The sequence below is a fragment of the Equus przewalskii genome, chromosome X (genome assembly GCF_037783145.1).
Source record: "Equus przewalskii isolate Varuska chromosome X, EquPr2, whole genome shotgun sequence".
Classification (NCBI taxonomy): Eukaryota; Metazoa; Chordata; class Mammalia; order Perissodactyla; family Equidae; genus Equus; species Equus przewalskii.
Window position 1 is genome coordinate 123,062,024 of NC_091863.1, and position 27,731 is coordinate 123,089,754.

The 27,731-nt window shown below is 56.8% G+C and overlaps 2 protein-coding genes across 6 annotated transcripts; one reads left to right on the forward strand and one right to left on the reverse strand.

Moving 5' to 3' along the window:
- The first annotated feature begins 7,991 nt into the window (after window positions 1–7,991).
- Window positions 7,992–10,674, forward strand: AVPR2 (arginine vasopressin receptor 2). Its single transcript, XM_070604892.1, has 4 exons — window positions 7,992–8,079; window positions 8,559–8,612; window positions 9,025–9,909; window positions 10,121–10,674. The coding sequence occupies exons 2-4, from the start codon at window positions 8,588–8,590 to the stop codon at window positions 10,324–10,326; spliced, it is 1,116 nt and encodes a 371-aa protein (XP_070460993.1). The 5' UTR covers window positions 7,992–8,079; window positions 8,559–8,587; the 3' UTR covers window positions 10,327–10,674.
- Window positions 10,675–11,009: 335 nt separating this feature from the next.
- Window positions 11,010–27,731, reverse strand: ARHGAP4 (Rho GTPase activating protein 4). 5 transcript variants are annotated; one of them, XM_070604886.1, is made up of 22 exons: window positions 27,551–27,731; window positions 23,285–23,492; window positions 23,046–23,208; window positions 22,746–22,808; window positions 22,273–22,461; window positions 21,364–21,492; window positions 21,061–21,282; window positions 16,979–17,080; window positions 16,634–16,825; window positions 16,457–16,541; window positions 16,183–16,210; window positions 15,829–15,931; window positions 15,120–15,180; window positions 14,932–15,009; window positions 14,714–14,848; window positions 14,508–14,613; window positions 14,165–14,398; window positions 14,002–14,075; window positions 13,728–13,911; window positions 13,447–13,539; window positions 13,043–13,157; window positions 11,010–11,644 (listed from the first exon to the last, which is right to left on the reverse strand). In XM_070604886.1, the coding sequence occupies exons 1-22, from the start codon at window positions 27,615–27,617 to the stop codon at window positions 11,411–11,413; spliced, it is 2,865 nt and encodes a 954-aa protein (XP_070460987.1). In that variant the 5' UTR covers window positions 27,618–27,731; the 3' UTR covers window positions 11,010–11,410. The 5 variants fall into 5 exon arrangements, with proteins under 5 accessions (XP_070460987.1, XP_070460988.1, XP_070460991.1 ...); XM_070604887.1 differs by having other exon boundaries at window positions 21,061–21,246; window positions 27,551–27,711; XM_070604890.1 differs by lacking the exon at window positions 14,932–15,009 and having other exon boundaries at window positions 21,061–21,246; window positions 27,551–27,709.

The window sequence follows — 27,731 nt, forward strand, 5'->3', positions numbered from 1 at the left end:
AAATATTTGGAAATGAAAAAATATACTGCTAAAATAACCCATGGATCAAAGGAGAAATCACGAGTTGAATTAGAAAATATAGGAGCGGCTCTGTGGCCAAGTGGTTAAGTTTGCGCACTCTGCTTCAGCAGCCCAGGGTTTCGCCAGTTGGGATCCTGGGCACGGACATGGCACTGCTTGTCAGGCCATGCTGAGGCGGCATCCCACATGCCACAACTAGAGGGGCTCACAACTAAAAATATACAACTATGTACCGGGGGGCTTTGGGGAGAAAAAGGAAAAATAAAATCTTAAAAAAAAAATTAAAGACTCTCAGACCAAGTGTTGGCAAGGATGGGAGCAAACAGAACTCTCCTCCATTGCTGGTGGGAGAGTAAAATGTTACAACTACTTTGGAAAACAGTTTTGAAGTTTCTTATAAAGTTAAATATGTACCTTAAAAACATAATGAAAGAGAGGGCACCACTGCAGATCTTAGAAACATTAAAAGGATAATACGGGAATATTGTGAAAAACTTATGCCAATACATTCGATGACCTAGATGAAATGGACAAATTCCGTGAAAGATACAAACTATCCAAGTTCATTCAGGAAGAAATAGATAACCGGAACAACCCTATATCTAATAAAGGAATTGAGTTTGTAGCTAAAAACATTCCCACAAAGAAAACTCCAAGCTTATATGGCTTCACTGGTGAATTCTACCAAACGTTATGGAAAAATAAACACCAATTTTACACAAACTCTTCCAGATAATAGAAGAGGAGAGAACACTTCCCAACTCCTTTTACAAGGTAAGCACTACTCTCGTACCAAACCCAAAGACATTACACAAAGAGGAAACTACAGACCAGTATCCCTCATGAACACACATGATGTAAAAATACTAACCAAAATGTTAGCAAATCAAATCCAGCAATGTATAAAAAGAGAAGACATCGTGACCAAGTAGGATTCCTCCCAGGAATGCCAGTTTGCTTTGACAGTTGAAAACCACTCCATGTCATTAACCCTATTAACAGAGCGACAACAACAAAGAAAAACCACATGATCATCTCAATAGATGCAGAAAAAACATTTAACAAAATTCAACACTACTCGTGATAGAAGCTCTCCGTAAAGTAGCTTGATAAAGGACGTCTGTTAAAAACCCACAGCTCCTGTCACAGTTAGTGGCTGCTGCCTGCCTTCCCCTGACGATCAGGAAGAAGGCAAGGGTGCTCTCAGAGCCTGGACACATCTTTGCACTGGAGTGTCTAGCTAGTGCAGCAAGGCAGGAAAGAGGGATAAACGGCGTGTAGATTATAGAGGAAAAAAGAAAAGTGTCCTTATTCAGAGATGACATGATCGTCTACGTAAAAAAAATATCCTAAGAAATCTACAAAAACCAGCAGAACCAATAGTGAGTTTAGCAAGGTTGAAGGATGGTCAATATGCAAAAATCAATCATATTTCTACATCCTAGCAACAGACCATCAGAAATTGACATTTCAAAGTACCATTTACAATAGCACCAAAAGCATGAAACACTTAGGGATAACTTACTAATATATCTGTAAAACCTTTTTTTTTTTTTGGTGGAAGCTGACACACTGATTTTAAAATTTACACGGAAATGCAAATTATCTAGACTCGTCAAAATGATTTTGAGAAAGAACAAAGTTGATTTATACCGTCTGATTTCAAGACTTACTACAAATCTACAGTAATACAGACAGTGCAGCACTGATAGGAGGATGGGCATACAGATCAGTGGAACAGAATCGAGGGTCCAGAAATAGACCCTCCCACACACACACGATCAATTTGCGGCAAAGGTGCCAAGGCAATTCAATGAGGAAGGGACAGTCTTTTGAACAAATGGTGCTGGAACAACTGGACATCCGCCTGCAAAAGGATGAGCCTGGACCTTTACCTCATGCCACGCACAAAACTCAACTCCAAGCGACTCACGGACCTCAATGTAAGAGCTAGAAATATAAACCTTCTAGAAGAAATCATTGGAGAATATCTCTGTGACATTGGATTAGGCAAAGCCTTTTTATTTTTATTTATGTATTTATTTTTGGTGAGGAAGATTGGCCTGGAGCTAACGTCTGCTGGCAATCTTCCTCTTTTTTTTTCTTTCTCCCTAAAACCCCAGTACCTAGTTGTATATTCTAGTTGTAGGTCATTCCAGTTCTTGTATGTGGGACTCCGCTGCAGCATGGGTTGATGAGCTGTGTGCAGGTCCGCACCCAGAATCTGAACTGGCAAACCCGGGCCGCCGAAGTGTAGCACGGGAACTTAACCACTATGCCCCGGGGCCGGTCCCCTAGACAAAGACTTTTTATTTTTTAAAGATTTTATTTTTTTCCTTTTTCTCCCCAAAGCCCCCCTGTACATAGTTGTATATTTTTAGTTGTGGGTCCTTCTAGTTGTGGCACGTGGGATGCCGCCTCAGCATGGCCTGATGAGCGGCGCCATGTCCGCCCTCAGGATCCGAACCGGTGAAACCCTGGGCTGCCGGAGCGGAGCATGCGAACTTAAACACTTGGCCACGGGGCCGGCCCCGGCAAAGACTTTTTTAGATAGGACACAAAAAACCCGAACTTCGGAAGAAAAAAATGGATAAATTAGACTTCATCAAAATTTTAAAAGTTTGCTTTTTAAAAGACATCATTAGTAAAATGAAAAGGCAAGCCACATACTGGGAGAAAATATTTGCAAACCATATCTGTTAAAGGACTTGTACCCAAAATATATTAAAAATGAAAAAACTCTTACAACTCAATAATTGAGAAAACTCCTAAAAATTGACAAAAGGTTTGACTAGATAATTCACCAGAGAATATATACAAATGGCAAATAAGTATATGAAAAGATTCTTACCATCATTAGTCATAAGGAAAGTGCAAAATAAAACCCCAGTAAAATACCACTAAAATAGTTAAAATTAAAGAGGCTAAAAAAAATTACAGACTGATCATAGCAAGTGCTGGCTAAGATGCAGAGCAAATGGAACTGTCACATCATACGCTGCTGGTGGGAAACGGTATGATGAACGTGGAAACAACCTGCCAGTTTCTCATCAACTGAAACGCTACACCCTCACGTGACCCATACGCTGCTGAGGATTTACTCTAGAGAAGTGACAACACGTGCACACAAAGGCTTGTACTCGTGTTCAGAGCAGTCTCATTTATAACAGCTTCAAACTGTAAACAACCCATGTGTCCATCAAGTGGTAATGGAATAAATGATCTGTGGTCCGTCCACACCTCGGAACTCTACTCAGCACAGAAGAGGAACTCCTGATACGCACAGCAACAGGGAGGACCTCAAAGGCATTCTGCTGAGTGAAAGCAGCCAGACACAAAATACGACATACTTTATGATTCTATTTTTATAAAATTCTAGGGGCTGGCCTGGGGACACAGTGGTTAAGTGCACACCTTCTGCTTCAGTGGCCCAGGGTTCGCTGGTTCGCATCCCAGGTGCGGACATGGCACCGCCTGGCAAAAGCCGTGCTGTGGCTGGCGTCCCACATAGAAAGTAGAGGAAGATGGGCACAATGTTAGCTCAGGGCCAGTCTTCCTCAGCAAAAAGAGGAGGACTGGCAGCAGATGTTAGCTCAGGGCTAATCTTCCTCAAAAAAATGAAATAAAATAAAATCCTAGAAAAGACCAATATATAGTGATAGAAAGATCATGGTTGCCAGGTTCCAGGTGGGGGAAGGAGATTGTAAAGGGCCATGAGAGAACTTTCTGGAGTGATGGAAATGTTTTATGTCATGATTATGGTGGTGATTACATGACTGTACATACGTCAAGTCTCGTTGAACAATTTGTGAGTTTTATTGTATACTAATTATACCTCAATAAAGCTACTTTTAAAAAGTCATTCGGGACAAGGAGAGAAATCGCTGCCTGGGCCATGTCGGCCAGAACAGTTGAGGCACTGAACACTGATGAGGTGGCTCTAGATGCAGCCATAATGGAAGGGGAGCAGGCGGAGGAAGAAGCGGGTGTGGTGGTGGCAGTGGTGAAAGAGGACTAGAGGTTCACTTCTGAGCAAGACGGAGGAGCTTACTCAGAGAGCCCTTGGAAGGAGCCACAATCGGGCGCCTCTGGGAAGGGGAAATGGGGAGGGGCGGCTGCCGCTCTTTGTTACAAGCCTCAGCCTCGGAACAATCTGCCACTTTAAACCACATGCCTGTATAACTCCGACCAAAACGGAGACGCCTCCTGCTGGACTGCCTTCCCCTCAGATGAGAACTTCATGGCCATCTGGGGGCACAGCCCTCAACTGCTCACCTGCCTTCTACCCCCCAGCTCCTCAGCCCAGGAGAGGGGTGCCCCCCAGCGCCTGCTGGGGACCCTGTCCCTCCCAGCCCACAGGGCTCCTAATCCATCAAGTACCATTCTTCCTCCCTCCCGAAACTCGCAAACAGGCTCTATCTAACTTTCAAAATTACTATTCACTTTAATTTGGACCTCAGGTAAGTGGACACCCTGTCTTCCTGTCGTCATTGGCCCATGCATGTCCCAGCACACACTCACACGCACGCACGTGGTTTTATTAAATTTATTTTTCCCCTTTGGATCCCATCCTCTGACCCAATGCTCTTCCACCCCATGGGAGCCTCTAAGCATTTGATTCACAAAGGCCTCCCCTCCTCCTGCTCCTTACTCTCATTCGGGTTGGTGGGAGCTCCTTCCTTCTGCCGCTGCTGCGCGGGCTCCCCCACCTGCATTGCATCCCATCCTCAGGGACACCCAGTTGGGGCGCCTCTCTGCCTCCCAGGGCGTGGCCTCTCAGCAGCTTTACTGGCGTCCTTCCTTCCTTTGGGGCATCTGTCTCTCCTCACAGCCTGTGAGCCCATGCTTTCCTGATTCTTCTCCCAGCTTTTTAATCAGTCCTCTCCGGGTCCTTGGCTGGCTCCTCTTTCTCTTTCATCGCTGAAATGTCCTTCAAGGGTCTATCCAGAGTCCATGAAATGCCTTTTCTCTCCACCCCCACTGCCTGGTGGCATTAATTAGGTCCCGCCTTTTCTCTTCTGAGTGATGGCAACAGCCTCTTCTAGCCTCCCTGCCCCCACTCCTCTTGGCAAAGGACTGTGTGCTCCTCAGGGCAGTGCCCAGGTCCTTCCACCTCCACACCCACAGCGCAGCACCAGCAGCACTTGCTGTTTGTGAGCAAAGGGTTCTGTTTGCCGGGAGCCGTTGATAGAGCAGGACAGGGCGATCTGGAGTCCTGCCAGCTCTGATCCCCTGCCCAGGTGGCTGGCACCTGGGATGGTCTGTGCCCTCCACATCCTGGGGCCTCCTGTCCTCTTCTGCTTGGACCCTGGGCTGGGGGAGACACAGACCCACACCTTGGCAACCCACAGAACCCTTTCTGCAAATGTAATCTTAGAGGGAGCTCGGTGGGGGGCGCAGACGGGGCTGCGCTGAGGGGATGGGAGATGCGGAGAGTGTCTGCTCAGTCCCAGCCCCGGGCCTGAGGCCCACTGAGGCTAACTCGCCAGCCCCATGGCCAACCCCTTCTCCAGCCTTCCAGAACCAGCTTCCCAGTGCTCCCTGTGATGAGCATGGGCCCTATTCGGCCACCTCCTCAAACACTTCTCAGGGATCCTTTCTTCTCTCGCCTCTCCAGGGCCCCTCACCCATCTGCCTGTCTCAGGGAGGCAGGCCCAGGGCCATCTGTGCAGCCCAAGGAGGGAGGGCAGCGCACCCCCTCTAGGTAGGTGCTCGGCTCTTAGTTCATACTGCCGAGGGCAGGGGCTTCTGGGCAGCCCAGTGCTATCTCTGCCAGCTTACATGGCCCTGACGGTGAAGAAGCCAGTCGGCCTTTCTTCTCATGAACTGCTTCCCAGCCCCATCTTTCTAGGCCCCTGTCGGGTGACTGGGGCAGAGGCCTGCCCAGAGCCTCCGGCCTCTGATCAGCAACTTGCTGCAGGCAGTGGGATTGGCCCGGCCTGGCCCGGCCTCTGCCCTGGCATGGCACCCATGCAGCACCTGCACACGCACCACCGGCTCCCTGCTGAGGAGCCAGAGGCTCCCTGGCAGTCCTCTTCCCCGGCAGCTCTCTGCTCCTCCGGAGGCCCCCAGCACACGTTCCCGCTGAGCAGGGGAGCTGCATGCACGACTTCCCCTTACGTCCTGGCTTTGGTGTGGACACAAAGCCCTCCCCTTGCTTCTTAGAGCCCAGAGAAAACTGCAGAGGGGAGGCCTTCTCCAAGGCTTTTCCCTGGGCTCAACAACAGGAAACCAGGAATGCAGGGAGCAGAGAGGCGGCTGTGGGCCTGGCCTCATGACTCAGGGGCCCCAACCTGTGCCAGCACTCCGCGGGGATCCAGCCCTGCACGGCCTCATTTAGGTCTGGGCAGAGAAACCCATAAGGAGATGATTGCCCGTTTACCGCACAAGGCTGGCCTCACTTCCTCAGCCAGTCCCAGGAGCTCCTATAGCAAGTGATTTCTGTGCTGCTCGGTTAATAACGGTAGTGTGGCTACAGGGCAGAAAGTGAGGAGCTTCTTGTCCTTAGGGGGTGCAGTGGAAGTGTTCGGACCTGTGATGGCAGCATTCTGCAACCTATTTCCTAATGGTTCTGCAAAAAACAATAAATATGCATGTGCAGTGTGGTGGGGTATGGGGTGTGTGTGTGAGCCGTGTGCATGTGTGTACTGGGTGTTGTGTGTGTGCTCTATGTGCGGCACATGTGGGTGTAGTATGTGTGCTGTGTGTGTGGTATGTAGGGGTGTAAGACACTCACCCCCATGTCCCCTGCTGCCCTGTCAGTGGCTGAGAGGGGCTGAGGCGCCACCAGGTTCTCCGGCCAGAAAGAGGAGGCCGAGGCCTTGGCCTTGGCTGTACTTGGGCCTGGTCAGTGCAGGTCACCACAGAAGACAGAAAAACAGAAGAAAAAGGCCAATCCTGGCCTAGAGCCTGGCCCCAGGCAGTGTGCAGGCTTCTGCCTTGGGCTGGGCCAGGCCAGCCCCTGTGGCAGAGCAGGGAAGAGGTGGAGAAAGGGCTCAGGGATGGGAGGAAGGATGGGCTCGAGGGAGGAGGGGTCCTGGAGCCTGAGAGGGAAGAGGAGAGAGGATTCGGCCCTGCAGCCCAGCCAGGGAGCTCCTCTCTCAGGGCCTCCACACAGTGTTCAGGATGTGAGTGTGTATCTGTCTGTGTCGAGTGTGTGTGCCTTTGTGGGCATGTGGCTGTTTCACGTAAATGAAGGTGTCTGTGTGTGTGTGTATAAGAGAGAGAGAGCGCGAGAGCTGGAATGTGCCATCTCTGCCAGCCCACATGCCCCCTCCTCCTAGGACAGGTAGCTGCAGGTGGGGGAGGAGGAAGAGGGTCGTGATCTCCCTGGCTCCCACAGGGCCTTAGGGAGGAAGCTGCATCTCACAGGACACCTTAAGCCTGGCTTGACCCCGCCCCACCCCCTCCCTTCTGTCCCTCATCTCCATGAGGCCCAAATTGAGGAGGGGGAGGGGCCTTCATAGGCCTGGGAGAGGCCATCCCTCTCTGCGGTGGGGACTCTGTGAGCTCTCCCTGCTTCCCTCGCCTAGGCCCAAAGAGGGACAGAAGGAGCCCGACTTGGGAAAGAGAAGTCAAGCTTTGCCACGAAAAAGCTGTGTGATCCTGAGGCAGTCCCACTCCTCTCTGGCCTCAGCTTCCTCATTAATAAAACGGACACTTGAACTAAGTGGTCTCCCAGAGCCCGGCCAGAGCCGACCTTCTAGCAAGGTGGGCCTTCTGCGGGGAGTGGGGGAAGGATAGCCGGTGTGGTGGGCACAGCTGGGCCAGCCGAGGAGGGCTCAAGGTGCTCAAGAGTGGGGGGAAAGGAGTCCTGGGGACTGACCTGGGGGGGCCGCGGCCAGGTAAGGAAGCAGAGGAGGCCAGGAGCTTATTTTCCGGTGCCCCAAGCAGGAGGCCCTGGGAGGCGTGGGGGGAGGGGTGGGGGAGGAAGTCCCCTCCTGGGTAGGTCCCTCCCAGAGGCTGGGTTGGGGCGGGGCGGGCGGTGGAGAGCAGATCTGAGCTCCTGGGCCACCTTCTCACACAGCTGCCCGCCCAGGATCCCGGGAGCCTGGCCAGGTAAGGTGCTGTGAGGGGCTGCGGGGGCACGCTGGCCCCTCCCGCCTGGTCCCCAGCCCTCCTATGGCCACTTCTCTTGACCTCTGTCAGGGCAGGGGGGTCGTATGTTTGCCTCAGCCCTCGTGGGCTGCCTAGGTGGGTCCTAGGCTTGGTTCATCCATCTGTCTGACTGTCCCTCTCTCTGTTTTCCCCTGCCCAGTCCTGGGAAGGAGCGTAGCAGTGCCCAAAGGTCCATGTCTGGTTCAGTGGGGCCAGACCGCACTAACCTTGATGGAGCTAAAGGTGCACCCTCAGTGCCCGATCACTGGCACGCATGCACACATGCAGTTGCATGCACAGGCTGGACCCTCAGCCCACCACGCACACAGACAGGGACCTGGCCACCCTAGCACCTCTCTAAGGACCCCTATCCAGAGACTCTGGGCAGCCAGGCCAGCCCCTTGAACAGGAAGCTGACCTCACCACCCTGTCTCCTCCAGGCACTCAGGACACCTGCCCCGGCCTCATCATGCTCAGAACGCGCACCACCTCCGGTAAGCTTCCAGCTTCCAGCCACCAGGCCCCTACACATCCTCCACCCATCCCCCCACCGGGATGAGCTGGGTGGACTGAGTGGGGTTGGACGAAGCCAAGAAGCCCCTCTTGCACAGACCGCCTAAATCCTCCTCTCCAGGCTGCCATTGGCGGGAAGAGAGAGCATAGCCCTACATACTCAATGGGGGCTGGGGCTACCCTTACCGCCCCACCACATGAGGCGTGGGGGATGGTGTGTGCTCTGCTGGAAGAATGAGAGCCAGGAAGTGGGAGGTGGGAGGGAAGCAGGAGGCCCAGGTTGACGGGCTGCCCAGGCCACCAGCTCTGCCTGTCCAGTTGGAACCTCCTTGGGCCCGGGGCCCCTGTAGAGCACACTCCCTAATTTGGCCCTCTCCCTCCACCCCTGCCCAGCTGTGCTCCAGCCCCCCTCTCGACCCACCCCACCTGGCAACAGCAGCGAGGAGGAGGCACTGGACACCCGGGATCCGCTGCTAGCCCAGGCAGAGCTGGCCCTGCTCTCCACGGTCTTTGTGGCTGTGGCCCTGAGCAATGGCTTGGTGCTGGGAGCTCTAGTGCGGCGGGGCCGGCGGGGCCACTGGGCACCCATGCACGTCTTCATCGTCCACTTATGCTTGGCTGACCTGGCCGTGGCTCTGTTCCAAGTGCTGCCCCAGCTGGCCTGGGATGCCACCGATCGCTTCCGTGGGCCTGATGCCCTGTGCCGGGCAGTCAAGTACCTGCAGATGGTGGGCATGTATGCCTCCTCCTACATGATCCTGGCCATGACGCTGGACCGTCACCGCGCCATCTGCCACCCCATGCTGGCATACCGCCACGGAGGTGGAGCTCGCTGGAACCGGCCTGTACTGGTGGCCTGGGCCTTCTCGCTTCTTCTCAGCCTGCCCCAGCTCTTCATCTTCGCCCAGCGTGACGTGGGAGACGGCAGCGGGGTCTTCGACTGTTGGGCCCACTTTGCCGAGCCCTGGGGCCTCCGTGCCTATGTCACTTGGATCGCCCTAATGGTGTTTGTGGCACCAGCCCTGGGCATCACCGCCTGCCAGGTGCTCATCTTCCGGGAGATTCATGCGAGCCTGGTGCCAGGGCCGGCAGAGAGGGCTGGGGGGCACCGCGGAGGGCACCGGAGAGGCAGTCCCAGAGAGGGAGCCCGGGTGTCAGCAGCCGTGGCCAAGACCGTGAGGATGACGCTGGTGATTGTGATTGTCTATGTGCTGTGCTGGGCGCCCTTCTTCCTCGTGCAGCTGTGGGCAGCGTGGGACCCAGAGGCACCTCGGGAAGGTGGGTGTGACTGTGGCTAGGGGCACGGTGGGCGGGGGGGTGGGGCACGGGTCTTGGTTGCACACACACCTCTACTCCCCCCTACACACACACATCTAGCTGTGGGCTCACGAGCACACGCATGCTAGCCCCTAGCAGGCACAGAGGGGTGGGGAGTCGCGCCCCTGCCCAGGCACCCTCAGCCCCAGCCCGGACTCCTCCACTCCCACAGGGCCCCCTTTCGTGCTGCTCATGTTGCTAGCCAGCCTCAACAGCTGCACCAACCCCTGGATCTACGCCTCCTTCAGTAGCAGCGTCTCCTCAGAGCTGCGCAGCCTGCTCTGCTGGGCCCGGAGGCGTGCCCCACCCAGCCCAGGGCCCCAAGATGAGTCCTGTGCCACTGCCAGCTCCTTCCTGGCCAAGGACACTTCCTCCTGAGAAGCCAGGGGGCGCCTTCCTTCCAGAGGCTCTACCAAGTTCAGCTGCCTGCCTGAGGCTGGCCCTAGGGGCTACTGGGAGGGGGGCCGATTGGGAATTGGCTCCGGGATTGTGAGGGGCCCCAGAGGTCAGCTCCTTGGTGCCAGGTGTGGGGAGGGGCTGCAGAGTCTGAGGGTGGCACGTAGCTTCCACCCCAGCCAGTGCCTGCCCAAGAGGTCCAGGGTGGGGGTGGGGGGCGCCAGGAGGAAGGAAAGGGGCGGGGCCAGGGGACCTTCCTTTCTCTGCCTCTAGTCCCCCTCTGCCCTCCCTTCTCACTCTCTCCCTGATAAAAGTTGTAGCTCATTTTCTATCCGAGAGTCTCCTTGGATCAGGGTAACAGTGGAAAGACACTCTCAGACCCCCCACCCCACACACACACCCCCACACCCACAGACACATGCACAGCTCTGGAACCCGTGAGGCAGGCGACTGAGCCTTCAAAGATGCAAGTCCGCAACCCACACAGCCCTGTCGTGGAGAGCTCTGTGCCAAGGGACCCCTGGTGGAAGGTGTTCCAGTAGCCCAACTTGCTGCCTCTTGCTGATTGCCCTGGCATCTGTCCTGGAGCAGTTGGGGCGCTATGGGCTGGCCCTGTACCCACCTGCCCAGCCCCCTAATACAGAGAACTGGCTCACACAGGGAAGTCAATGCACAGGTCTTTATGAATGGCTGCCAACACCTGCCAACCCCACCATGCTCGAACCCTCAGCTGAGGCAGAGACAGGCCTGGGCACTGGTGGGCCTGCTTATCTGTGCAAGGGCACCTGCCACCCAACAGCCACTGAAGAGCCCTCACAGCAAAGCCAGGGAGGGGCTTATCCCCAGCCTCCTTCCTCAGCTGCCTCCCCAAGGGGCCTAAGCCAGGGCTGGGGGCAGGCCGGGGCATGTTTGGACAGCCACATGGTCCTCTCTGCAAAGAGTCAAGAGCAGGTGTTTAGCACTTGCTGGACAGGGCCAGGGAGAAGCAAAGGGCCTGGGGAGGGCGGCCGGTCTCACCCGTGGCCGCCTAGGGTAGGGCAGGGCCTGTGAAGGAGCCAGCAGCACCTCAGTGCGGCTTGAGGGGTGAGTCCAGGCCCTGGGGATGGGATGCAGAGGGTGAGGCGGGGGCCCCAGGGCCACGGGAGAAGCCTTTGTTCTTGCCGAGGCGGCTGGAGGCTGGAGGCTTCGGGCTACGGGGCCCGGGGCTGGGGGAGTTGGTGGACCCTGTCCCGAGGCCCTGACGGACAGAGGTCTTTCCCAAGAGCTCCTTAAACACGGAGTCCATGGTCTGTGCCACGGCCTGGCAGAGAGGAGAGAAAGGGAGGGCATCTGGTGAGAATGTCCCCCACCTGTCCATCCACTCCCACCACTCCCAGGTCAGTGTGTTGCCAACTGACCCAGGAGTGAGGCTCTCCCACCCTCTGATGCTCAAGCCTCCACCAGAACTCTCCCCACTCCAAAAACAATCCTTGGCCACCCCCTCTCCATGGCCCCCACAACTGCTGTCCCTCCTCCTTTGCCCAATTTCCCTCCTGCCACTTTTTTTCAGGTGAGCAAGACAGTCGCTGAGCTAAACATCTGTGCCAGTCTTCCCCTATTTTGTATATGGGACGCTGCCACAGCATGGTTTGATGGGTGGTGAGTAGGTCCGCCCCAGGGATGTGAACCGGCGAACCCTGGGCTGCCGAAGCGTAGTGCACAAAGTTAATCACTACACCACGGGGCTGGCTCCTCCTCCTGCCACTTTTGGAGTGGCTGTCACAGCCTCCTCTGGAGACAGCAATCCTTAGCCCAGCCCTAAAGTCGGGGCCCCTCTGGCTGGGCCACGGGCCTCCCCTCTTGTCACGCCCTCTCTCTCTCTGGCTGAGATCATAACCACTCCACACCCCAACCCCCTACCTTGGGGGCCTTGGGGACCACCAGCGTGCTGGGGACGCCCAGGTCAGAGTGCACCTACCCCCCACCCAGCCCCACCTGCTGCCTGCCTCCCCTGGGGTCTCCCGGCTGCCCTGCCCCGCCCCCACCGCCTGGCTCCTGCTCCTCTGGCCGTCAAGTCTGTGTGGCCCAGCTCACCCCCCTGTCCCCGGGCTCCTAAGCCTGGCCTTTGGGGCACACCCGGCACACTGCGTGCTCCCTCCCCGTCTCTCCTCAAGCTCAGACTGTTCCCAGGGCTTTCATCAGCCCAGTGGTGCTCACTGGGGGTTGGCAGGTGGGTGCGCTGGGCCCATCGGACAGAGCAGGGAGCCGGGGCTCCCTAGGCTGCACCCCTCGCAGGGGCTGCGTCCAGTACCCACTCTCTCCCTCTGCGAGAACCACTGCCCCATCTGGCTCCCCAGTCAGCCACCCACTCCAGTCTCTCTTCCATCTGTCCCTTTCATCCTCCCTGGCCCGCCAAGTGCCTGCCACGTCACCTAGCCTGGCTCTAGACCCCAGCCCTGAAGTCTGTCCGGGAACCCCTCACCCACACCACTCGAAACTTCCCGCTCAAGAATCAGACATGAAACCCAAATGCGTGAGCCCCCACGTCCCCCTTGACCCAGCCTCTGGGCCCGTCCTTCCCCCCGGCACTCACACCCTTGCAGGCCTACCCCCCCCCCCGCCCCCCCGCAACCCTGGGCTGGCTCCAACCTTGGGAGGGAAGAGTTTGGTTCATGAGGGGAGGCAGAGAGTTCCCAGAAGAGGTGCCCCCCCGCCTCACCTTATCCACCTCCACGTGTCGCTCTGGGGAGGCTGGGACCAAGTAGTGCCGTCTGTGCCCAGAGGGGTCCCCGGGTATGCCCAGAGGGGCCTGGGGTAGGGTGCACGGCTCTGGCCTGCAGGGTACAGACAGTGAGCCTGGAGGGGGCTCCTTGGGAAGCTCCTGTGCTAACCTGGCAGTGGCTCCTCCCAAACCCAGGGCGTGGCCAAGGGAAAAGGAACAGGGAAGCTGGTCCAGTGGGTCCATTCTGTCCTCCTTTGGTGTCCCTCACCTGGACAACTCTCTCCCCACTGGGCCCCTCTCCAGCTGGGAAAGCCTGACCCCAGCCCCCTCCGGCCTGGCCAGGGTGGGCAATTGGGGCCACCAAAAGAGGTCTTCCCGAGGGCCGCTTTCCCCTTGCTCACCGATGGATGAACTCCGCAGCCAGGAGGCCTTCTGGACTGCTCACTGGCTCCCCTGAAGCCTGCAGCCCCTGGCCCGCCGTAGGCTTCTCTGCTCTGGGGTTAGAAAGATAGCCTGTCTAGAGTGCTCTTTCTGGCACAGGCTCTGGGGCCAGCGGGCTCAGTGTCGGCCACAAGTGGTCGGAAAGGCTTATGGAAGCCGGGACTCGGGCGGGGGAAGGGCCAGAAACCCAGGTGAAAGGGAAGCAGGGTTGGGGGTTGGAGGGGTTGTGCCGCTCGCTCACCCCGCGGGCAGCGTGATATATTTGTGTGGGATGAGTCCCCGGGCACCGGCGTGCTCGCCCCGCCACCAGTCCCCCGAGGCCCGCTCGTGCAGCCGCAGCACATCTCCACGCTGGAAGGTCAGCTCCTGGGCTGTGCGGCCAGTGTAGGCAAAGCAGGCCACGGCCTCCACAACCCCTTCCAGGTCTAGGGAGAAGAGAAGGTCCGAGTAGGGGGGGGTGGAGTGGGCACCCAGGGGCAGGGACAGGGCGGGGCCCTCCTCTCTGCCGCCCTCACCATCCTCCTGGGCTGGGGTCCCAGCTTCCATCTCCGGCTCGTTCTCCCCTGCCAGGCCCTCCAGCTGGGTGTCCCTAAGGTTCAGAGCAGAGTGAGACAGATGAACAGATGAGGGGGCTCCCCTCCGCTGGACCCTCCACCCCAGGCAGCACAAAGAGTGTACCCCAGGCAGCTGGCAGAAGGCGGGGCCATGCACTTCTCGTAGACAGGCCCTGGCAGCAGACTCAGGGGCGGGAAAACCCGCGCAGGCTGCACGATGAGCGTCTGCACCAGCTGGTTCACCCGACCCTGCAAGGCTACTGGGTCCTGCCCAGCAGGCACGGGTAGCAGCGTCGGCCCAAAGCACACGGCCAGGTTGTAGGGGTCCATCATGTTCTCATCGCTGTACTGGGCCAGGCTGGAAGCACACACAGGTCACAGGCAAGGAGCTCTAGTGTCCTCTGCACCCCCATTGTCAGCTGGGTGGGGCTACCCCTTGGCCACCTCGCCCCCCAAGAAGCACTCACTGGTTGAGAAAGGTGAAGAGGTAGCGCAGGACCACCAGCACCGATCCAGGCAGCCGGGCCAGGAGGCGGCTCACGTGCTCCACTCGCTCTGCCACGGCCTCCAGCTCTATGCCAAGGCCGCCACCCCGGAGAGAAGTGGGTGAGTGTGGCCGAGGTCACAGTGAAGCAGCCCCTCCCACCCAGCTGGCCTCAGGCCCTGGCCTCACCCGCAGAAGCCAGCAGCTCTCCAAACAGGTCCGGGGGGAAGAGCGGGGGATCCAGGCTCCGGAAGTAGAGCTTCAGCACCCCTGCCACCGAGTCCAGGTCGTGGGCTGTGCAGCCTTCCACTAGTGGGTCCTCCCCTGAGGGCGACACGCAGGGCGAGAAGTTTGATCACATGGGCTCTAGGGAGCCCTCCACCCCCGCCCGGCCCGGCCAGTCCCACCTCTCTCGAAAGCGTCGCGGATTTCCGAGACCCGGGGCTGGGCACCAGACACCCGGAAGATGCCCTCGTGCTGCAGGCCTGAGAGAGGACGAAGAGCCAGTGGGCGGAGTCCCCTCCCCATCCCCTCTGGGACCGCTGCCGGGTGCTGGGTGCCAGGCCAGAGGCAGGAGGGCCGGGGTCTTGCTTACCATTGAGATTAATGAAGCGAACACAGCTCTCCACCACCAGGGGCACGGGTTGGCCAGAGCTCTGGGGACAGAAAGGTGTTCACTCCACTGTGGACATGTCACGTCCCACCTCAACATTCGCTCGCTTTTACTTTCTCTTAACAAGGCATGACGATTGTGGGCAACCAAGGAGGCCACCAGCCCACGGCTCCTCAGCTCCCCCCGGGGGTCTGGTATCCCTGGTGCAGGTTTAGGGAGACCCTGACATGTTATTTGCTGACCGTTTATTGCTGGCATGTGAAAACGCAATCGAACTCTGTAGGCTGACCTCAAATCAAGTCACACTGCAAGTTCATTTAAATAGACTGTTGATTCGTTTGAATGTTTACGTATATAATCACATCATTGCAAATAATAGTGGTATTTCTTCTTTTCTGATCTTTCTTCTTTCCCTTATTTCACTCTCTAGGACTCCCAGTACCATGCTGGCCAGAAGCTCATTTCTCACCCTGAAAAATGCTCCCACCAGAGGCTTTCTGTAGATGTCTGGTACTAGCTAAGGACACTCCCTTCCATGAGTGGAGGCCTGGCAAAGGCCCAGCCAGGAAGGGACAGTTAAACCAGTGGCTGGCAACGGGGAACACTGGAGTCACAGGCAGCCGGGCTGGCGAGAGACCAGAATATAGGGGGAGGGCCTGCCCTCAGCTGGAGTGTGAGGCAAAGCGAGTACCTGAATAAACTTCTCCATGTCTCCCCCGAAGAGTTTCTGGTTATACTGGGAGGTGGGGCGGGGGAGGCGGCTCTTCTGGAATCTTCTCTGTGTGTACTGGGTCCTGTGGTAAACAGGAGCTGGCTCTGAGGGGAGTGGGCATAGAGAATAGGATGCCCCACCCCCAGCCCAGCCAAACAGGGCCCTGGAGCTCGAGAGTTATTCCAGAACCCACTGGGCAAAGTGGGAAATTGAGGCCACAGAAGAATGAGTAGCGGAGCTGGGCCCCAACGAGAGGGAAGGTGGGGACATCACAGCTTGACCCCTGCAGAAGCCCGGCACCTGGGAACAACCCGGCCCTTATGAAAGACTCACCAAGACACCTCTCGCTCTCCCTTGTCACCTGGGGAGGAGAAAACATTGGTGTGCCTCTCGGGCCAGAAGGTCCTCAGTGCACCGCAGAGAGAAAGGCTCGGCCTGAAGGCCAAGGGTGGGATGGGGGCCAGGACCCTTGCTGGGTCATGTCCTGCATGCCACTCGACTTCTCTGGGCAGACTAGGGTTCCCAGGGAGGAGAGCTGAGAGTAGGTGACGCTCCTGGCCCTGGGGGTGGGGAGGAAGGGGCCGAGGGGGCCAGAAGCCGGACCCACCTCGCTGAATGGCCTCTTGCAGTTTCTCATGCTTGGCCTGCAGCTTGGCAAGGATGCTCCGTCCACTCAGGTACTCCTGCAGCTTCTGGGAAACCCCAAGAAGAGCCCGAAGTTTTAGTCCCAGCTCTGGGCCCTCCCTGCGACCCGGCCCTGCCTCCCCAGGCTAGCTCTCCCCACCGTGATGTAGAAGGTCTCAGTCTCCTGCTGCTGGCCCCGTCTCCGGCTGGCCTGCCGAGCACCCGGATCTGAGCTGGTGGACTTGAGGGACTCAGTGGAGGGGCTGGCCTGGAAGGAGTCAAGCACATCCCCATCTTCCGACGCCACCACCTCCAGCAGGGCCTGCAGTGTGGCCTTCAGCGTCTTGTTCACCTGGGGAGAGGACAGCAGCAGGGCAGGAAGAAGTGGTGGACAGGAGAGGGACAGGAAGTCCAAGTCAGAAGGAAGGGGGAGGGGAGACCATGGGCACCTGGCTCCACGTCTCCAGGTCCCTGTCCCCATGCACATCTCCTGGGCCACTCATACCTCCTCTGTCTCGATGGTCTGTCGGTCCAGGCGGCTCTGGATATTCTGGGCTCTGGGCAGAATCTCATCCCGAAGCTCCATCTCAACCTGGATCTCAGCCACCTGTGGAGGGAAGTATCCAAGGGGCTGAGGGCCGAGCCTGGGGACATTGAGTTCAGACATAGGAGAGGGCCTGGGCAGTGGGCACCAAGGTCTCTGCGAGGTCTCCGGGGCATGAGGGAGCCAGGCACATTTCCACTGCCTCAGTGGCTGCCGTATAGGACCACCAGGCCTGACGCCTAACACTCCCGGCTCTAAAGAAGGGTGAGGGCGCCTCCGCAAGGAAAAGGAGCACATCATGCCCACTGGGCCCTGGGCACGGACGCTCACAGCAGCACTAGGCATGGTCGCCCAGTGCTAGAAGCAACCCAGGTGTCCGTCCACAGATGAGTGGACAAGCAAATGGGGTGCGTCCGTATGGTGGAATGTCAGTTGGCCACAGAAGGCAGGAGGTCCCAGTGGCTCCCTGCTGCTGTGCGGGTGAATCATGAAGACGTGCTGCTCAGTGAAAGGAGCCAGACACAAAAGGCCACTGTCGTACAATTCCATTTACATCAATGGTCCAGAAGAGGCAAATCCATAGTGACAGAAAGTAGGACAGTGGGTGCCAGGGGTTGGGGAGGGGAAAGTGACAGCTTAATGGGTCCAGGGTTTCTTTTTGGCTGTTCTGGAATGAGATGGTGGTGGGGGTCACACAACTCTGTGAATATACTAAAAACCACCGACTTGTACACTTTGAATGAGTGAATTGTATTGCATGTGAATCATACCTCAATAAAGCAGTTTATTATCAAAAAACGAATGGTCAGAAGGGCTGGGTCTGAGACAGAAGAGGAAGGGCCCAGCCAGACCTCCCCTGTGGAGAGGAGAGGGCAGAGAAACCGTTCACTCGAATCAAGCGCAAGTAGGTTCCTCGTGGCGAAATGAGAGTGGCTTTGGGAAGTGAGGAATTCCTCACTTTGGAACATGTAAACATCCAGGGAACTCGGACATCAAGTTAAAAGTGAGAGTGAGGACTTCATCTATCCACAGCTGACTAAAGGCTCCCTGTAGGCCCCACCGTAAGGGGAGCACACAGGTGCAAGTCACAGGGACACCCCGGGCAGAGCGGAGATGGCGACCCGCGAGAGATGTCAACAGGGCTGTGGAAGATGGAGCCCAGACAGAAGCCAGCCAGAGCGCGCAGCTGAACCTGGGAACGCTCAGGAGACCGAGGCAGTGAGTGTCTCCCCGGGGCAGGGGGCATGGAAGCCAGGACTGGTTAAAAGTCTATCTAGGAAACAGTACAACGGTTCCTCAAAAAATTACACATAGACTTCTATAATCCAGCAATTCCACTTCTGGATCTGTCCCCAAAAGGAGGGAAAGCAGGGTCTCAAATAGATATTTGTACACTTGTGTTCACAGCAGTATGATTCACAGTGGCCAAAAGGTGGAAGCAATCCAAGCGCCCATCGACAGGTGAACGGATGAACAAAATGTGGTCCATCCACACACTGGAATGTTATTCAGTCTTAAAAGGAAGGACATTCTGATCCGTGCTACAACCTGGACGGACCTTGAGGACATTATGCTGAATGAAACAAGTCAGACACAAGAGAACGAATAGTGTATAATTCCACCTGTATGAGGTCCCTAGAGTAGTCAGATTCATAAAGACAGAAAGGAGGATGGGGGTGCCAGGGGCTGGGGGAGGGGCAGGGGGTTAGTGTTTCCTGGGGACAGTTTCCATTTGGGAAGATGGAAAGTTCTGGGGATGGATGGTGGGGATGGCTGCGCAGCAGTGGGAATGTACTTAATGCCACTGAATTGTACACTTAAAAATGGTTAAAATGGTACACCTTATGTATTTTTTACCACAATTATAAGAAAGTCTAGCCCGAGGGAACACTGACATTAGAAGACCCGCAGCCCCAAACCCACACAAGGAGCAGAAAACTAGAGATTTACTCTCGGGAAATGATCAGTCAGAGGGATTCTGGACTCAGGGACACTAGTCACAGCTGAAGAAGGGGACAAAACTCCCTCCTGATGAGAAAGAGCAGAGCAGCAGCCGCCAGCTGAGGCTGGCCAGGTGCTCACAGCTGGGCTTTGGGGTTGTCCTGTTGAAAATGAGGAATGTTACAGAGCACATCAGACAAGGCCACTCTGTGACCATGATGGGTGAAGACAAGAACTCCATCCAAGCCACAAAGAAGACCAAACTGCCCTCTGTCCTGGCTAATATGCACTGATGGCAGCTTTAGCCTCCCTTCATCCTGCCCACCCCCCATCTTCTAGATAATATTTGCTAAGACACCCAGTCAGAGTTACCCCTGCTTCCTGACAGCATCCAAACCAGGGCCAAGCCCTCCCCCACTGCCCCTAGCCCTAGCCCAAGTCCTACAGTCCCTTCCAGCACCCTCTTAGCAAGACGCGCCCCCACTCCTTGGTCTCTGGGCAGCAGCGCTCTGAGCCCCTGCCTCACGCCCTGTGAGGAATCCTGCTGCCAACCAGCTCTGCTCACGGGCACGGAATCCTGTCTCCCTCTTGGCGCCTCCTCCTCAGGAGGGATGCTCTAAGCTGGAAGACACAGAGTGAAGCGAGCTTTTTAAAACTGCAAGCAAACAGAGAAAATGCAGGGAACAGAAGCAAATGTCAAGAAAACAAAAACGAACATTTCAGAAAGATTTGAGAAGATACTGTATCCATGAAACAAGAACAAAGGGTTATTTTAAACAGGAGTTTGGGAAGCTGGGAAACAGAACTTAAAAAATCAAAAATAAATTTTCTTTAAAAACTCAAGAAGGGGTTGGAAGAGATAATTAGAGAAATCGCTAAAGAAAGAAGAATTAAAAGGTATAGATATGGGAAATAGGAAAAAGAAAAGACAAGGAAGTTAGAGAATCCACCCATGACGTCCGGCGTCCAATTACAAGAATTCTTGAAAATGAGAGAAAAGAAAATTAAGGGGAGAAGATTATTAAAGGATTATTAATAACATGAGCCCCAAACCGAAGGACACAACTTTCCACACTGACACTGCCCACTGGTTGCCCAGCACCGTGAAGAAAAAAGGATCCCCAGGGCAGGGCAGGGCAGGTCGTCACAACATTTCACAACCAGGGGCAAAGAGACTATCCTAACAGCCTCGCTTGTAACAACGCCTTTAACATTCTAAAGGGAAAATGATTTTCAACCTTGAATTCCAAAAAAGAGGAAGATACAAGCCCCAGGCCCCAGAGGGTGTGCCGCAGGAGAGCATGGCAGGGCTGCTGAGCAGGACCCCTGGGCTCCAGCAGAAGAGAATAGGGACTGGAGGGACTGCACGGACAGCACGGAGGGAGCACTGTCACAGGGAGGTGGGGGCGGGCTGATGGTCCATGGAAGGAAGTCGGTGGAGGCTTTGGAAAGTTGCAAAGCAGCTCGCAGCCTGCTGTGTTCTGTGCACACCCGGATGGAAGCACCAGAAGCAGCAGGGAGCAGACTGGAAAGCAGCTGTTTCTGGGGAGTGGGAATCGCGAACAGAAAGGGGGAGTGAGAAAACTCCTGGGTGCTGTCATAAGACTTGAGGGATGCTGACTTTTTCAACTATTACCTTGGTCAAAATACACATTAAAGAACTAAAGGCTCTGTCAGCCCAGTCCATGCGCAACGCCCATTCGGGCAAACTGGTAAAAGACAAAAACAGCTCAGAGGCAAGTAAAAAGATGCCTAGTTATATTTTACTGCTTGTAAGGTTTATTTCCCCCAAGTCTGTATTGTGAAATGTCTAAAATATACAGAAGAATTGCGAGAAGAGTTGGTGGAGACAGCTGTACACACTGGTGATCATTTTGCTGTTTGTAGTTGTAGGGGGCAGGGGTGTGAGTTCCCTGCCTGAACTGCAGAAGTTTGCTTGCTTCAAATGCAAGTGGGAGACCTCTAGTGAGCCTCATTTGCCTGGAGGCCGCTGAGAGCAAAGTGGAACTGCTTCGCCTCACCTCCCCTTCCACTGAGCACTGAGCACCACACAACACAAAGCCCTTGGCTGGGGCATTAAGCGGCGGGGCAGTCACCCTCACCTCATCCCCGTCATGGGGCTGGTAGTCAAAACGCAGCGGGGGACAGAAGGCGACCGCATGCACCTCCAGCACCTTGGCCTTGTCCCCTGGAGGATCTAGGGCCTCCACTGCCTCTTCCAGGCTGCCCAGGCCCTGCATCTGGGAGGCTTGGGTACGGCTCTCAGCAGCTGTGTAGCTCCGGAGCACCTGCCCCAGGGCCAAGTGGAACCCTGTGTCACAGCACTGGGGAGGAAGCAAGGACACAGCTCGGGTGGGTCCCAGTGCCCTGGGCACCAGCCCCCGGCCCGCCCAGCCAGCACTCACATCCATGAGGTCCAACACATCACGCAGGTAGTAGTTGCTGACAGCAGCATTGACACTGGCCAGGCTGAGCAGGTACTCGTTGCGCGCCTTCGTGCACTTCAGTTTGTGCTCCAAGAACTTGGCCTGACGCTGCTCGAGACCATACAGGCACCCCAGGGTCATCCCCGCTGCTGGCCAGGAAGCCCCCAACTGTGGCCTACCATGGAACTCCCACTCCCATCCCCTCCCACACTCTCTCCCCTCCCCATGTGGACAGCTACGCCCCATGTCCCACAGGCCCCTCAAACAACACAGCCCAGAAGTCCTATCATCCTCCCCAACCCCGCCCTGCCCCACACAAACTCTCCCGTCCAGGGCCAGCAACTCCTGTTCCGCTCCAGTTCTGCCCAGCTTGGCACTTCTGTTCTGGCATTTCTGCCAGCCTCAGCCTTCCCATCCTCTCTTCAGGAGCCACCTCAAATGCTCTTTCTCCCTGCATGTCACCAGATCACCCATCCTACATGTCTTCTCGCCCCTCTGAAACCTCACAGCACTGTGTGAGGCAGGGATGGGTGAGTGGAGGGTCCCCAGGCTTGGGAGCATGAAAGCGCTCTTTGCCTCAGCTGGGCTGGGGGGGACCAGCTAGGAGCACGGGGAAGACTGCATCGGGCTGTCCTAGACCCAGTGACTGTTCTCCTGTCCCCTCTGTCTACCACCCCAGCTTGGGGAGCCCTCCAGAGCCAGTAGGGCTGACCAGGCCCAGGCCCACCCCTTACAGCCTCACCAGGGGTCTGCGGCTCTCCCCTCCCTAGCCCTGCCTTCCCCCTCCATGCACCACCTCCCAGCAGATGCTAGTGAGGACTGGGGACCGGCAGGGACAAAGGCCAGGAGCCAGCACCTTCAGAGCTAGACAGTGCCCTCCAGGCCCACCTTCTCCACCAGCCGCCCTCCCTTCTTGAGGGAGCTCTTGCGGAGGGGCCCTGCTTCGGCGGTGGCGGTAGTGGCGACGACCGTGGTGGCACTCCGGCCTGCCCGCTTCTCCTCTTGCCGCTCGGCTTCCCGGAGCTTGGCCTCGGCATTCATGCTCTCTGTGTGGTACACCTGGTACGTCTTCTTGGCCTGCAGGGAGGCCCAACGCCAGGCAGCCCTGCTGAAGGCCATGGCCACGGCCAGCCTTCCCCTCCTCCTCCCGGCTCATCCAGGACTGGGACCGGAGAGCTAGGCGATCCCACATGAGCACTTAGCCCGACCCCCCTGTGCCCAGAGCAGGGAGAGAGGGCCATGCTGCGGTCCTTGAAACCCAGGTCTCTCCTGGACACCCAAGCCTACTCCTCGAGCTTGGCATGGGGAGATGTGATGGCATGGCCTCCCTCTAGTTAGGGTGGGCCCTGTCCCGTCCTCACCGTCTGAAGCTCTGACACCACCTCCAGGAGCTCCTCCTGCAGTTCTTGTTCCAAATCCTTACTCTGGGGAGGAGGGGGAGTGTGACCACAGGACTGCCCCAGTGTGGCACCTGCTGCCCTCCTGCTGGCCGCCACACCTCAGCTCAGCACTCAAGGTTCCACCCAGCTCCCTTCTGCCTGATGCCCGCCTGGCCTCCCATGCCCTCCCAGCCCTGACGCCTCTGGATTGAACGCCCACAGGCTGCCCCTGCTCGATCCCAAGGCCGTGCACACCTCCTGTGTCCGGGGCAGGGGCCTTACCTTCTTGACTATGCGCCCCACATCCTCAGCGATGTGACTTAAGCGCTGGGCCAAGGGCCCGGCCAGTACCTCGCTGAGGGCCGCACTCTCCCGGCTCTGCTGCCGTGTCTGCTGCAGCAACACGGCCCAGCAGTGCAAGGGCGACAGGAGGGACGGCTCCTTCCTGGGGGCAGAGGGGCACTCAGACCAGGAGCAGAGCCTTGGGCCCTGCCACGGCCATCCTGCCAGCCAGTACCTACCGGAAGCTTTGGTGCTCCCGGCTGCTGCCCCCTAGGCGGCCTCCTCGGCCGGAGAAGCGCTCGGCCAGCTTGTCCAGGCCGCGGGAGTACTCGAGCTCCACATCGGCCCGCCGCCGCATGAACTCAGCCAGCTCCTGCAGCAGCTCCCGCCGCAGCTCGCCCTGCAGCTCCAGGCAACGCAGCTGCTCGCTCAGCTGCCAGCGCATCTCTACAGGAGAACTGTGGCTCAGGCCTCGGTGGCGGGGCCCGGGGGTGCAAGAGGCAGACACAGCCCCCGGTCCCGTCTACCCCAGGGGTGAGGGCTGGGGCCAAGGAGGAGGAAGGAGGCTGGCTTCCTGGAAGACGTTCCGGGCTCAGCCATCCAGCTGGGCTGAGGCTAAAGGGAACAGGCAAGGCCCAACCCACTGAAGAGGAATGGGAGGGAAGGCTGTTCCGGGGAGGAGGGAGAGCCACGCAAATGCCCAGGGGTGAGAGGGAGTGGGGTAGATGCGGGAGGGTTGGAGCCGGTTGTGATGGTGGGAACCTAGAGCAGCCCCAGCCCCATCCTGTCCTGTCCCCAGCCAGGCGCCTTTCACTTGGGCTTCCCATCACTCCCTGGTTCCTGGAAAGCCCCCGAGTTGCTTCCCCTGAGACTTCCTGCCCCTCCGGTGCCCAGGACTCCGGGTAGGGCAGCCTACCCTGCAAACACATAAATGCACTGGCTGCAGTGAACTTGCAGCCTCAGGGCTGGGAACTCTGCCCTCGGCCCCAGGGGCAACGGCAGCCCCACAGTGCAGACTCCCCATTTTCTGTCCCCAGGGCACTTCCACCCCCACCTCCTGGCAGTGAGAACCACACCCAGAGCCCTCACACTGCTGGCTTTTGACAGCTTATTGCTGGCTCGATTTGGCAACAACACCGCTTTCCTCACACAGACCTAAAGCAGAGAACTGCCTGAATGACAAGCTTAAGCAACCTACTGCAAACATTTTTGCCACTCACTGGGTGCCCAAGTGGGCACTGAGGATCCCAGGTCAATAAGGCACTGTCTTGGTTTCTGGCAAGTGGGTCACCCATTCACTAATCTCCATCCACGTGCCCAGGGAGGGACATTAACTGATTTCTTCATTCAGCAGAATGTTGATTCTGTACCGAGTCTGTGCCAGGCACATTCTAGACACAGATACAGTGGCAAAGAGGGCTGACCGAGTGCCTGCCCCCACAGAGCTAGGATGGGAATGAGGGAACAGACACATACTAGAATGTCCAGGAACAAGGGGTGCTGATAAGGCGACCACAGCAAAGCAAGATCAGAGCAGGAGGTGGGGACGGGGACAGGTTCTTTTAGAGGAGGGCAGTCAGGAACAAGCAACTTTGGAGTAGAGAGCTGAAGGAAATGACAGAGGGGCCGTGGAGACATGTAGGGGGAGAGTGTTCAGGTAGAGGGAACAGTGAAGGCTACTGGGGCCAGTGTGGCTGAAGCTGTGCCGGGGAATCTGAGAGGCCAGCGGGGGTGATGTGACCTGGCTTCGCTCTCAAGGCCCCCTCGGGCTGCCATGGGGAGCCAAGGCGGAGGTCAGATGACAGAGGGAAAGCACCCAGCCCAGTTGGCAGCTATGGCACAAGTCCAGGCAAAAGACAGCAGGGGCTCGGACCAGAGACCCAGCCTGGGAGGAAGGGAGAAAGTGTAGGACCTGAGGGGGCTGTCTGAAAGGACTCTACTGTGAACAGCTCGGTACTGGTACTGTTTGGATTTCTGTCTCACTACTGAATTCCCAGGGGCTGTAAGGTGTGTGGTGGCCTCTGTGGCTTCTGCCTGCCTGGCATCGCCATCTTCTCTGATTTCTCTTTGGAGACTGTCCCCTTCTTATTCACAGCCCCTGGGTCCCTCTCCCTGACTCAGCATAACCCATCCCTCGGCCCCTCCACCCCGTCCACCACCAGGAAGGGCTCAGGATGGGACCCGGGGCCAGAGTCCTCACTCTCACTGGAGCACTCTCTTTTCATCAAGGGGTCAAGCTGAGTAAAAGAAAACACGTGTGTGTGTGTGTGTGTGTGTGTGTGTGTGTGTATGTTGGGGGTGGGGGGTGCTTCCTGACAGCGAAAGCAATGCAGAGCAGGGCAGAGGCAAGTGAGAGACCCGGAGTCTCCTTATACCATCCGAGGCTGGGCTCCAGTGCTGACTCAGCTCCACAGGCCAGGTGGAGTGTGCTCTAAGCCACTTGCAATCAAGAGAGTCTTCATTGAATCAGAGTAACATTTTTTGGATAAAACTAAATTTCATTTCATTCCTAGAAAGGTCTGCTATCCCAGTTCACCTCACCTTCTCTGGCACCTGCCCAGCCCTCTCGGAGCAATAGTTCCCTGGGGACCTATCACAACTGCACAGTGATGAGTGGACCAGCACGCCAAACTGTTCCATTTCTTCTTCAGTGCAGCCACACCTCAGTCAGGATGCGGACACGTGCACTGGCTGGTGTCAAGTAGGAGACTTGTGAATGAGCACCATCTGAGCACAGTGAGCTGGTGCCCAGCCCCCCGCCTCTAGGCTGTGTCACTGTCTGGCTCTCAGGTCTCAGCTCAGAAGCAATCATCAGGGAACCCTTCCCTGACCACCTCCCAAACTAGGTCTGGCCCTCTTCCCACCCCTTTTCTTGACATCCGTGCTTTCCCTTTATAGCAGTCATCATCACCATTGAAATGAACTGCATGATGGGTTGTTTACTCTCTGTCTCCTCCACTAGACCTGGGAGCCGTAGGCGGGCAGGGACTGGTTCTCTTTTGCTCAGCACTGAATGCCCAGGGCCTCGGACAGAAGAGATGCATACAAACATCTGTCAAAAGGAAGGGACTCGGGCCCCACCAACACTTCCTGCGAGCAAGGCATATGGTCTCACTTCTGCTGACAAGCAGAGCAGAAGAGAAGATGGCCTCCCAAACCGCGACTGTGCTGACCTTTCAGAATTTAGGGTGTCAAGACAGTGATCCTGTTTTTCTAGCATGGTAGGAAGTTTCTTTTTTGGGGGCGAAGGGATGGGGAACAGAAGTTAAAATGGCTGGAGACCCAGAGCAGGCAAGGACTGTCTTAAAGACAGACTTGCTCAAAACCCCAATTCTCCAGTGTGAATTAACTGACCCGTATTTGCTGACTGAAGAGTTTCCAAAGTCTTTCAGCCTCATGACATTTTGGGGATACAGGATGGGGATCCTTATCGCCATCAGAGAAACGACGAAGGTAAGGTTTGAAGAACTGGCTCACCCTGCATACAGTCACCTAAGCTGGCTCTGGGTAGCAGGCCACCTCTCCCAGCCCTGGAGGACTCGTGCATACTTTGGTGTAAATTGCTTGCATTGGATATTTACGTTGGAACCTGCATCTCTGGGTTGAAAGGAACTTCAAGGGTCATTTCATTCTACCTTCTAGGAGCTGTAGTGCTGTGTGACCACGAGCAAATTTACTGCTCCGCTCTGAGCTTAAGTTTCCTTCATAGGTAAGACAAAGCAATTGAGAGTGATCTATGAGGTCACACATCTGAAGGTACCAGGAAACCTTATGGCCCCAAACTGCTGGTGCTTGGATGCTGCCTTCTTTCCTCTGCAAGAGCTACCACACCCTGAATAAGACCATCAGAAGCCATGACTAAGAATTTGCAAAGCTGATTTGCATGTAATTTGCACAGTGTTTACCAGAATCCAAAGAGGTCTACTCTCAGAAGACTGCAAAGCTGGCCCTGTTGCATCTCTCAGCCCAAGACTCACTGCACCAGCTTGACGCAGAGACAGCGGCCCTCAGCTCTGAGCCACCTCAGTGCCCAAGGGAGGGCAAAGGGACTGAGCTACAGAGACTGGAGTGGTTTTAGGGCAAAGCCACCACTAATCCATCCACTTAGGCACTCGGACTCCCCTACCCGACCACCTCAGCAAAGTCAAGGTGTTCGATTTCACTCTGCCTAGAATGCCACTTCTGAGGGGCACCTTAGTTCACCCGGTGCCCCCTTTCCCTCCTCAGGCTCCCTGGGTGAGGTGTAGGGAGAACCAAGAAGGGCAGAGCGACCAAAGGAAGACAGGAAGGGACGGAGGGAGGGAGGAAGGGGGAACAGCGGATGGTTAAGGCCAAAGGGGCGGGAGGGGGTGGGCAGGGGGCTCTGGCTCCCTTCCCCAACCCCCTCCAGAGGTCGCTGGGGAAGGGCAGCGGGCCCTGGGCCAGCGGCGGGACTTTTCGGGCTCTCCCACAACCCTCGGGGTCTCCGCAGGGAACCGGGCGGCAAGCGCCCAGTGCCCGCTCACCTTTGACTTGCGTCTCATACTCTGCCTGCGGCCCCCGCTCCCGGCGCAGCTTCCCGTGCGTGGCCATGGCGGCCGGGCGGCCGCGCCGTCGAGCCCCGCTGCTCCCACGCGGCCGCGAGCCGGCCGGGCGCTGGGACCTGGGGCTCTGCAGCCAGCACCCTGCGCCAGCCCCGCCCCGCCC

Coding starts and splice junctions, on each gene's coding strand:
- AVPR2 (XM_070604892.1), top strand. CDS start 8,588: ATGCTCAGAACGCGCACCACCTCCG. Junction 8,613..9,024: donor CAGAACGCGCACCACCTCCG/GTAAGCTTCCAG, acceptor ACCCCTGCCCAG/CTGTGCTCCAGCCCCCCTCT. Junction 9,910..10,120: donor CCCAGAGGCACCTCGGGAAG/GTGGGTGTGACT, acceptor CCACTCCCACAG/GGCCCCCTTTCGTGCTGCTC.
- ARHGAP4 (XM_070604886.1), bottom strand. CDS start 27,617: ATGGCCACGCACGGGAAGCTGCGCCGGGAGCGGGGGCCGCAGGCAGAG. Junction 21,493..22,272: donor GAGGGCGGCTGGTGGAGAAG/GTGGGCCTGGAG, acceptor GGTCTCGAGCAG/CGTCAGGCCAAGTTCTTGGA. Junction 16,826..16,978: donor AGACCATCGAGACAGAGGAG/GTATGAGTGGCC, acceptor TCCTCTCCCCAG/GTGAACAAGACGCTGAAGGC.